The sequence below is a fragment of the Schistocerca nitens genome, chromosome 1, assembly GCF_023898315.1.
Source record: "Schistocerca nitens isolate TAMUIC-IGC-003100 chromosome 1, iqSchNite1.1, whole genome shotgun sequence".
In the NCBI taxonomy this organism is placed as follows: domain Eukaryota; kingdom Metazoa; phylum Arthropoda; class Insecta; order Orthoptera; family Acrididae; genus Schistocerca; species Schistocerca nitens.
Window position 1 is genome coordinate 933,475,278 of NC_064614.1, and position 12,203 is coordinate 933,487,480.

The 12,203-nt window shown below is 40.6% G+C and overlaps 1 protein-coding gene and 1 long non-coding RNA gene across 2 annotated transcripts in view; one reads left to right on the plus strand and one right to left on the minus strand.

Moving 5' to 3' along the window:
* Window positions 1-2,317: 2,317 nt before the first annotated feature.
* On the plus strand, window positions 2,318-5,206 carry LOC126237360 (uncharacterized). Its single transcript, XR_007545063.1, has 2 exons — window positions 2,318-2,415; window positions 2,529-5,206. It is a non-coding gene; the product is annotated as an uncharacterized LOC126237360 (long non-coding RNA).
* Window positions 5,207-7,415: 2,209 nt separating this feature from the next.
* Window positions 7,416-12,203, minus strand: part of LOC126213120 (spaetzle-processing enzyme-like) — an 83,046-nt gene continuing 78,258 nt past the window's right edge. Inside the window, exon 6 of the mRNA XM_049940765.1 lies at window positions 7,416-7,735. Coding sequence (XP_049796722.1) covers window positions 7,416-7,735 — 320 coding nt within the window. The remainder of the gene's footprint in view (window positions 7,736-12,203) is intronic.

Below are 12,203 nucleotides of genomic sequence, written 5' to 3' on the forward strand. Positions count from 1 at the left end.
TAGTGAGGACACATATTTTTTGCAGCTATTTATGGAGTAAGACAAGGCAAAGAATATACACTCTTTAAATGAAGCAACTCTCAAATGTACTAAATACACGGAGGTTTTGTTTGTGCACATTTTACTCGAATGCAGTGAGAGAGGACAAGTTCCTCTCTCACCTATTTTTTATGCACGAAAAATTATTAAAGATTTTGTTACAACCTTGTGCATCTTGAGTGAGACTCTAGAAGGTTAAAGGCCTGACCAGACTTTGATGGAGCCTGGTAGGGTCCTAAAAGCATGAGGTATTTTTATGGTTCTTAGTTCGTAGAAACAGCATGTTGGAAGTTGAAAGTAATTGGCAGTGAGCCCATCCCTCAGTAAATCTTCCCAGACAGACCCACAGCTATACAGAGCAGACAGAGCAGCCCCTAGTCAAGACAGGTCTCAAATGTTCAAATGTGTGTGAAATCTTATGGGACTTAACTGCTAAAGTCATCAGTCCCTAAGGTCACACACTACTTAAATTATCCTAAGGACAAACACACACACCCATGCCCAAAGGAGGACTCGAACCTCCGCCGGGACCAGCCACACAGTCTGTGACTGCAGCGCCTTAGACCGCGCGGCTAATCCCGCACGGCAAGACAGGTCTCCAGCAGGACAATGCTGCTATATCTGCATTGGCGCCAGCCGGAGGCTGAGCTGGGGGGCGACAGACTGAAGGGACATATCTACACAGTGGAGTTGCAAACCAGGCATTGTGTGCAGAGCCACTGATAATAAAAATTCACAAGTTTTCATTTCCATCGATCCTGAAAATAGGCCTGTGATTCACTTCCATTGGCCGCCCCGGTTCTATAAGAAACTCGGGAGTCTGAGAAACATTTAAAGATAGAATCTTTATTACACCCCATAACTTGGACTAACATGCTCCAAGGCACAGGAGATTTAGATAAAGATCTTTAAGATTGTATGTGTTCTCTTGTTCGAATGGGAAGCGACGCGACTTTGGAAAAAAACATCTTCCCCCTCCCCGAAAACTTAAAAAAGCGAGTAATTGGCAGTTTCTTTTTTTTTTCAGAGCCGCAGGTTTCTTAGCTCTTGCGCTGTATAGGAGGAGAAATTTAGCGCCTCTAAAGCCCTGTGATAGGTTCAAGACAGGGTGAAGGCGGTGTAATTCATGAGATTTGCGAAAGAGCGGAATTTTTCTTTATCTGGAGAGGTCTGAAGCACTCAGGCTCTGGACTTAGGTCTGGAAGTGATTTTCTGGTCGAAGCTCTGGCATGTGTGGTTGGTGCTTGGGATCTGTCCTGAAAGTGACTCACTTGCAAGTAGTTAGAGTAGAGAGCCTGTGGTGAAGCTCTTACTGTACCGACAGTGTGACTTCATATGTCTTACTCTACTCATTTGCTGAGGGCACACTTATTAGGTTTTGGTTTACCGGACCAGACATCTGGTATTCTTGTGCGCTCTGTCATATAAGTGAGCCAAATTGGTCCTTGGTGTGACCAACGAATTGGTATGTCACACAGTGAAATCTATCGTGATTTCTGGGCTCTGGTAGAGAGTAAATTGCGATTAGTCTACCTGATCGCCAGACCGTGGGATTTTGCATTTCTTTCGTGGCCGCAATCGATTCACATGTGCCGCCTTACGCCTCGCCTCCGCCACACACATCTCACCAGATGCAATTTACATCACTGCATGAAGCAAACTGGGTAACGTAGTGCTGTTCCGGCCTTGTCAGGGCATACAGATCTCAATCGCCACTTGCTCTCAACTGCAATCAAAGACATTGTCAGATCAATTCAGATTGCATTATCCACATTTTTAGGCCAGAGTACTTGACTCACTTCTGCCACTCAGGATCCTTGTGCATTGTTCTCTTAACCCAACTGTTAGTTGTTTTCTGTATTCAATCAATAACTATAATTTATGTCTGTCCTTTCTTTTAAAAAATAAATGTTGTTAGTAAATTTTACTACATTCTCAATCATTTTATATAGTCTGCACAACAGGTTAACTTTCATTGTGGCGTCCCATGCCAGGATAACTTTCAGTAGTCACGGTGATATCTTCAAAAGATATTTATTTTATTACCAAAGGATTTATGAGAGAACAGCACTATTGAAGTTTTGTTGCTATGAGGTGTATTATGACGTTAAGAGCTATCGATTACGGAAAGAACACGAATTAGAGTTTGAGATACCAATCATACCTACTATATACATTGAAAATTCCAGAAAACACGAAACTTTTAGGTGTAAGAAACACTAATGCTAGAAGATGACAGATTTTCTTTTCACCTATTCAGAGATAAGAGTGCATATGTGAATGTATTTGTCAAGTGATGAGCATGGACAGTTTTACAAAGATTTTTTCTCTGCTGCTGAATTACGTGACATATGTGTGAAATGACTTTTCTAGCTGGTAAAATGAAATTCTCTCAGCAAAAAATTTTGTTTTTCTGCTTTTTACTGTTTACACTTGGTATACTTTAATTTTTGTGGGTGATATCATAATTGAATTTTTCTCTGTTGCAGAAGTAATACAAAAACACAGAACTGTATGCATTTGTATGAACTAAACGATATTTTCAGATTGAGTACTGTACAATGTACTTAGCGAGCGAGTTACATTCTGACAATGCGAATGTTGCAGTGGTCTGTTACAAAGAACTAGACATTCCAAAAGTACCAAGTCATGTTAGAAACATTGATCTGTGACGTTTATATAAAATATGTTATGCTTTTTGACAACTTCTTCTTTTTAGCTGGTAGTATTTTTACTTCTTGACGCAAGTCAATCAGTTACATTTTTAAGCATATTGTAAATAATTGCATAAAATAAGTTACTTCAATATTTAACAATCTTTCTATTTCAATAATTTTATTTATGACCTTGTCTTATGGTTCTGCTACAGCAGTGATGCAATGTTGATTCTACCATATCAAGTTAATGATTGTAAGATGATGATTTTTATCTCTTGTCATTAAGCAATACTGAAGCTCAAGAGAAGGCATTTGCTTCATTTTCAGTTAATAAATCATTTCTTTTGCCTACTATTGAACCATTAAAGGATAAATCTTTTTTTATGTTGCATCTTAGAGTAAGTTACGTCATTATTAGTTGCTCTATAAGATATGTCCTTTGAATGTTGTATTTATTTTGTTGTTGTGATTAACTGTGTATAGCCATACGATTCTGACTCCATAAGATTATGGTTCCATACGATTCTGACGCCATAAGACTATGACTCCATTCAATTTTGACTCCAATCAATACTGACCCCACACACAAAAAGGTTGACATTTACCACCTGAAGATATTGACCTTGTGATGCTCTATTTTCTATCTGATTATCATCACATAAGCATTATTATGACCTTTAAACATGAAATAATTATGTTGTGATAATAAGGAAGTACTGTTGATAATCATAGACCTATTACTCAATGATTGAATATGTTATGAGAACTAAACTGAATATGTAATCATAAGAAATCCCTTGCAAAACTTATATTGACTGAAGCTCAAGTCACTTATTCTGTATAAGAAGGAACTGCATGCGTACCCATATAAATTTCTCTCTTAAGTATGTAGCACTGAAACTGGGTTATATGAACATATTTGGATTGTTTATCTGTAATTTTACTGTGTATGTGAATGTATCTTCGAGCAGTGCTAATGTGCCATTGTATGATAATTTAAATAGCATGTAATTACTATGTATATATCAGCTCTGGGATCTATGAAGAATTCTAAAAATTTTTAAACACTATGTCACTGTTAACATCTTTGGACAAATCTGTATGTCATTCAGTGGTGTTACTTGTCACACATTTTGCATTTTCTTGATCAAAACATGTATTTTATAGTATGATGTGTACTGTACCATCAGAAAATGAATTTATATAGAACGAGTTTGCCACCATGTGATTGGCCTAAACTTCATAATTGCAACTTCACTTCAAGAAACTAGCCACACATATGTAATTATCTGTGATCATATATATTTTGAGTCATTTAATGAGCACTGAGCTTATGTGCTTTTTCACATAATGTTGACCTTTAAATCCAAGTGTATATAGCTTACAGTTATTCATTTATTCACTATGATTCGTTTCTGTGATTGTGTGATATATGAGACTTGATCTACTATGTCAATTATGAGAACCTGTTTTCTCAAAGGGATACAAAGTCAATGATTTTATGATCTTCATGAATTCTTTGGTTCTTAACAAGATGTACTTGAGTCTTATGCCATTACTACTGATTCTGTAGAGTTTATTTATCTGAATATGAAAAGGAATGACACACTAAAACGTTTTGGTGTGGTTGTCAGTGGACATAATGTATCTAATGAATCTCTGAGTCCTGATACTTGAATATTGATTTTCTCTTTCTTTGCACTATTTACAGTTCTGCGTAATATTTGTAACTACACAACTGAAAGATAGTTACACTCTTGGAGGACTATAAATAACATTTTGCTATACTCTCAAATGAAGCACCATCAATGTCAGGAGAAATGAGTACTTAACAAGCACAAGATGATACTTGGATATTATTTTTTCTTGACTACATTGTACATCTTATCAGTTTCCTACCATGGACATAACTTACGTAAACTTATGCTTATGTTTATATATTCTACCTCTTTTGTAAAATATCTGTTGCTATTTTTCTCAGTTTTGTGTTTGCTCCTTGCCAACATGTTAGGCAAGAATCACCCCTCAAAGTTCTTAAAAGTGAGAGCAGGGGTTACGAAAGTTGGACTTAACATTTTTTGCAAAGTGACCAATGATTCTGCTGCAGTGTGCATATTCAAACTCTGAGTCTGAGATATTATTGTTGCGAGTAATAGCGAGTTAACAGTTGTTGAGAGGAGTCAGAAGTGGTCGGACACAACCTGTGGTGGAGAGAAGCTGCTTGACATGTGAGGTCACAGCCTGCTGTGATAGTGCAAGTAGCGCCAGAGGAGACGTCGGTATTAATTGAGGATTTTTGTAATAAGCCAATTTGTTGCACTTAGTTGTTTCTCAAGAATTTTGTCAGATTTGTGTATGCATACATTGAGAGTAATATTCGTATGTTTGTTGTGGCCAGGGATGTATTTATCAAGTATAGACATTGTGGAATAATTAAAGTTTGTGTAAAGTTTGTCACTGTTTGAATAATCTATTATGCGAATATAGTAAATTAAAGTCTTTATTGGTTACTTTCATTTATTTTACACTGTATAAGGTTAGTTTACCAAATCCCTTCTGATCATTCAATTTATCTACAGAAAAAATGTGGCTGTAGTTATTGCAGTTATTATGGCCATGTGTCACACTCTGCAGGGATCACAGTATTGCTTTTGAAATATTTTTACCATGTTGCTGATCATGCAGTTGCAGCAGCAAGACGAGGTAAGTTGTCCATTGCGTACTTGAGTACCGATTTCGTCATGATTTGTAGGAAGAGTAAATAATTTCTATTTCCTTTGGTTCTCAATGAGAAGTCTATTACTGTCAGAGATGCCACGTCACAAATTTCTTTACATTTTTTAAAATTAACAGTTTTAACAAAGATAAAAGAATTTTGCTCATCACAATAAGTCAAAGGCTCAGAGGTTCATCCCTGTCACTGTGATTGAATTATTGTGAATACGAGTACCACAGAACACTTTCTGACAAAGAAATTTATCTGCGTCATCTTGGACATGAAAATAAGGTACACTGGCGTGAAACATCTTCAAATGCCGTCAATATTCAACAACGATGCAAAATTTTAAGGCTCATGAACACTTCAAGGACACAGGTTTAAACCATATAGACATAAAGAGCAATGAAATATTACACGGAATTAAGAATAAAACTTATGCATGATGATACTGAAATGCACACAGTGAAATTACCCCCAGATAGCGTGAACAAAGCTACAGAAACTTAAAACTGAAACTAAATGAAAAGCAGTAGAAATAAAACACATACACACGAGAAAAGTTCACACATATAATCCAATTAAAAGATAAGTCAGATAACTGAACTTTAAATCTACTCTGGAGTAACGAACTTCCTACACCACGTGTTCTGCTTATACCAAGCAAGGATTGGAAAAGCTAACTACACGCACAACATACACTCGTGAAGAAACAAGTAAAAACGTAAGAAATTGACTACCGAACTTGAAACTGAACTAACAAATCAGACATGTACATCAATCAGAACATCAACTCATTAGCACACTCACCAGTGTCAAGTCGCTCTTAAGACAGACATTTTCACTCACCAAAGGTTCAGTCCCGAGTGCTGAGAGCACACTCTCCCTGTGACAAACTTCCCTCAGGTAGCTGGAAGAGACGAGGGGCCCTTTCCATCACCAAATACTGTCAAATGACTACAAAAAGGGTTCCCATCGTTTTGCCTGGCCTAAGAAAGCTACGTTGGCTACATTGTTACTACCACAGCAGATAGACAAATGCTGTATAGCTACCACATAAAAGACAAATTCAACATACAGACTCACTTATTCATTCATTCAGAAGATAAACAGAGAAAGGAATTTATAGCACAAAATGTAGGTAACATACATAGCATTGGGTGCGCACTGTAAAAATCGATACTGTAATGTAGCTCTATGCAACTGAATGGAGACAAACAGGAAGTACAAAACCAAGTCAAACATGTGTTAGTGTGCACAGCACGAAATACACCTTAAATAATATGAAACGAATCTAACAGAGACGTTTCAGAATGTTTCAGTTTTAGTGCCATAGGTGCATAGTACAAAGAACTAAGTATGTGTGCACTGGGTGAAGTATGTGAAAAAGAAGGAAGACGTTAGTCATACATCCGTTTGTAAACACCACCACATTGTGGCACAGTATATGAAAAAAAAGTAATTATTGATAACTTACGCGATCAGCGTTACAAGTTTACGAAATAGTGGTAATCGTAATGATCTTTTAAGAGTAATTTAGTTTCCTGAACCAAACAGAGTTGAACTATTTGCTTCTTACCACTCAGAAAATTTCATTTTACCACAAAGGCGGTGACTGCCACCAGGTTAGCAATATTTGTATTGGACAGTCGAATCCAATGAAACCAACTTTATGGGTATTTACTTAAAGAAATCTGATAGTGAAAACAATACTTGTTGGAAGGTCACTGTTCTCTCAAGGAAATAGGTAAGGAAAATAAGGTTTAAAATTTCTTTGCTGCTGTGTAAATTTATGTCATAGGTGTATGTCAATAATAGTGCTTCACTAATTACAACTGGAGATTTGTCAAAGTACAATGTCTGAAGAGAGAATACGGACTGGAAGGCGTCTCGACGAGGACAGTTAAACTGTGGAGAGCATAAAGGTGAATGAGACCTAGTAGAACGAACGCTGCTGCTGGAAGGAAGAAGGGTTCCGGAAGAGGAGCGGCGGAGACAGTCGATCACTCGTGCATGTTATCCAGCACCCAGTGGACGTAGTCGGCCATGCGCGTGTAGACGCCGGGCATGGTGGAGGCGCCGCAGCGCTTGGAGCCGAACGAGACGACGCCGAGCAAATAGTAGCGCGGCGGGCCGTCCAGCGCCTCGACCTTCATCAGCGGGCCGCCGCTGTCGCCGCCGCACGAGTCCTGCCCCACGACGCCGCCCACGCACATCTGCGTCGGCCCCACCTCCGCGTACATCTCGAAGCGCGGCGCGCACTCCGCGTTCGACACAACGCGCAGCGTGATCGTCTGCAGGATGGGGCTCGGCCGCGGGTCCTCTGTGGACAGCCAAGAAAGGACAACGAGTCAAGCAGGTAGGATTTCGTGCCACATGATAGAACCGACGGTTCGTTATCAACAACATTACACAGAGAAAAAGGGTCTTGCTGAAGTCAGTTGTAGACAGTATCACCGCATATGGTGCTGAAATACGGGAGCTAACTAAAAAGGACAAAACTAAATCGACGCCCTTGAGAGGATTTTTGATGAAGAGGTTGTCGCACTTCCAAAAAAGGTCACATCAGAAACGGCAGAATACCCGAAATTATCTGAAGAAAAGATACTGTTCTCGATGGCATTGGCAGCAAAATACACTACTGGCCATTAAAATTGCTACACCAAGAAGAAATGCAGATGATAAACGGATATTCATAGGACAAATATATTATACTATAACTGACATGTGATTACATTTTCATGCAATTTGGGAGCACAGATCCTGAGAAATCAGTACCCAGAACTACCACCTCTGGCCGTAATAACAGCCTTGATACCCCTGGGCATTGAGTCAAACAGAGCTTGGATGGCGTGTACAGGTACAGCTGCCCATGCAGCTTCAACACGATACCACAGTTCATCAAGAGTAGTGACTGGCGTATTGTGACGAGCCAGTTGCTCGGTCACCATTGACCAGACGTTTTCAATTGGTGAGAGATGTGGAGAATGTGCTGGCCAGGACAGCAGTCGAACATTTTCTGTATCCAGAAAGGCCCGTACAGGACCTGCACCATGCGGTCGTGCATTATCCTGCTGAAATGTAGGCTTTGGCAGGGACTGAATGAAGGGTAGAGCCACGGATCGTAACACATCTGAAATGTAACGTCCACTGTTCAAAGTGCCGTCAATGCGAACAAGAGGTGACCGAGACGTGTAACCAATGGCACCCAATGCCACCACGCCGGGTGATACGCCAGTATAGCGATGACGAATACACGCTTCCAATGTGCGTTCACCGCGATGTCGCCAAACACAGATGCGACCATCGTGATGCTGTAAACAGAACCTGGATTCGTCAGAAAAAATGACATTTTGCCATTCGTGCTCCCAGTTTCGTCGTTGAGTACACCATCGCAGGCGCTCCTGTCTGTGATGCAGCGTCAAGGGTAACCGCAGCCATGGTCTCCGAGCTGATAGTCCATGCTGCTACAAACGTCGTCGAACTCTTCGTGCAGATGGTTGTTATCTTGCAAACGTCCCCATCTGTTGACTCAGGGTTCGAGACGTGGCTGCACGATTCGCTACAGCCATGCGTCATTTCGACTGCTAGTGATACGAGGCCGTCGAGATCCAGCACGGCGTTCGTTATTACCCTCCTGAACCCACCGATTCCATATTCTGCTAACAGTCGTTGGATTTCGACCAACACGAGCAGCAATGTCGCGATACGATAAACCACAATCGCGATAGGCTACAATCCGACTTTTATCAAAGTCGGAAACGTGATGGTACATGTTTCTCCTCCTTACACGAGGCATCACAACAACGTTTCACCAGGCAACGCCGGTCAACAACTGCTGTTTGTGTATGAGAAATCGGTTGGAAACTTTCCTCATGTCAGCACGGCGCCATCGGCGCCAACCTTGTGTGAATGCTCTGAAAACCTTATCATTTGCATGTCACAGCATCTTCTTCCTGTCGGTTAAATTTCGCGTCTGTTGCATGTCATCTCCGTGGTGTAGTAATTGTAATGGCCAGTAGTGTACAATAATGTAAAAAATATCGCAGCACCAAGAAGGAGTTGTGCTACATAAACGAAATTTGACAGGCGTGTTTGTACATCTGAAAGACGATGTCTACTCAAATTTTGCGCCAGTCGAGTAAGAATGGCGCTAGTAGCGCCACTAACAGGATGCAAATCAGGTTTACTTTCAATACACGCTGTAACGGTCGTAAGCGTTAGTTACCTTTGAGACTGGACGTGGTGAGTTGATGTTAGTCGAGAATGCCTTTAAGGCGGCAAAGACGCCATTACCAACGTCTCTCTGTATTTGAACGAGGTTGTTTAATAGGGCTCCGAGAAGCTGATTGTTTCTTCTACTACACTGCAAAAAGACTTGGCAGAAACGTAGCCACTGTACATGACTGCTGGCAGCGGTCATCATGAGAATGTACGGTCGAAAGAAGAATGGACTCCAGACGGCCACTTAGCAATACCGAGAGGTAAGACCATCGTGCTCAGCGTACGGTTCTGGCGCCTCGTACTGCATCTGCAGCAGCAATCTGAGCAACGGCTGGCACGACAGTGAACAGTTGCGAATCAGTTACTTCAAGGAAAGCGTGAATTCCACTGACCCCAAACCACCGCCGTTTGCGACTTCAGTGGCTTCAATTGTGAGCTCATTGGAGGGCAGGATGAAGGACCGTTATATTTTTTTATGAAAACTGGGTCTGTCTCGGTGCAGTGATGTCCGTATGTTGGTCAGGAGACCAGTTGAGGGCCTACCACCAACCTGTCCACTTACTGTACACACTGGACCTAACCCTAGAGTTCTGGTCTGAAGTATGGTTTCGTTTGACAGCAGGACACTCTCGCGGTTATCCATTGCACCCTGATTGCAATTTTTTACGTCAGTCTGGTGAGTCGACCTGTTGTGCCGCCATTCATGAACAGCATTCCAGGAGGGGTGTTCCAGCAGCACACATATCTCCCACATATGGCTGCTGTAGCATCCTCTGCAGAGTGTCAGCATGTTGCCTTGGCCTGCTCGATCACCAGATCTGTCTCCAATCGACATCATCGAACGAACCCTCATCGTCATGCTCATCCAACATTGATCGTTCCTGTGTTGACCGACCAAGTTCAACAGACATGGAACTCCATCCCACAAACTGACATCTGGCGCCTGTACAACACAATAGACGCACGTTTGTCTGCTTGCGTTCAGCAGTCTCGTGGTTACAACGGTTATTAATGTACCTAGCATTACCCATTTTCATTGGCTTATCGTGAGCTTACATTAACCTATGATTTTCCAATATAAATGTTATAAATATCCAGAATGAAATTTCCACTCTGCAGCGGAGTGTGCACTGTTATGAAACTTCCTGGCAGATTAAAACTGTGTGCCGGACCGAGACGAACTCGGGACCTATGCCTTCCGCGGGCAAGTGCTCTACCATCTGAGATATCCAAGCACGACTCAAGCCCCATCCTCACAGCTTTACTTGCACCAGTACCTCGTCTCCTATCTTCCAGACTTCACAGAAGCTCTTCTGCGAAGTTTCTTTTAAATATGTTACCTAGATGAATATATTCCTAAAATTTCATTGCTCAACGTTAACCATTTTTTACTGTTGCGATTTTTTTCCGTAAGTCTATTAACTTGGATGACTGCCTCCAAGAATGTGTGAAAACCACTGGCAAAAAACCATCTATGAATGGACACCAGGTGAGCGAAGAAAGAAAACATGGAAGACAGCCTATAAGATGGATTTAAGATGTTAAAGATGCAAGGAATGCGAGAATGTTGGATGGATAGGAAACTATGGGAGATGAGTAGAGGAACACGACCACCATCGCAAACAAGGCGCATATTCTCATTCTCAATCAGAATGAATTTTGAAAACATCGATCAGAATGAATTTCGAAAACACCGACCGTGCGAAACATGTCTTGCGCTTTTCTCTCGTGACATTACTGCTGGTAAGGCTGAGAGGTGCGTCACAAAGTTGACATGGAAAAAGGAGGAATTGCAACATATGTAAAAGTTGGATACAAAGTCAGAAATTTTGGACCAAATAGTTCTCGTATCAATCAGAACGTAGAACTGTTTATTGTGAGTAGCTACTGCAGAACACTTCTCCAATAACTGCAACAGTCTACAGATCCCCCAAGGAAACTTTCGGCTATTTACGATAAACATAGAGGCATTATTCAGCTATTTGGCAGACAAGGAGAAACATTTAGTACTTTGTGGAGGTTTCAGTGTAAACTTCTTAAAAAAACAGACAGGAAAATCAACTGGAATCATCTATTGGTTGTTTCAATCTAATTTCAGTGGTCAGTTTTCCAGTTTATATGCAACAAGATGGTAAGATACTGATTGATAACATTTTTATACTGTGCTCATACTGAAGCACTTATGTATATCCAGTTGTTAATCAACTGTCTGAACGTGAGTACAACTAATGGAAATAAACAGTATAGCACCTTACAGCCTTGAGGCAGGTTAATGCAAAGCATTGAGGCTTATTAATGAAAACAGGATATTCACTTTATTCCATAGTATATATGTGTCAATATTAAAAAATGCTTTTCTAAAATGTTATCCAGGAAATCCATTAAAAACAATTAAGTCATCGATAAGTAGGGCAATTAAAATCTCATGTAAAGGGAAGAGGGAAATGTATACAATGGCTGGAATAAGTCAACATCTGACATTACTTCCATAATACAAATAATATCGTAACATGTTAAGGAATGTAGTTAAAAAGCCAAGAAGTATGTACATCCCTAAGTAAATTAAT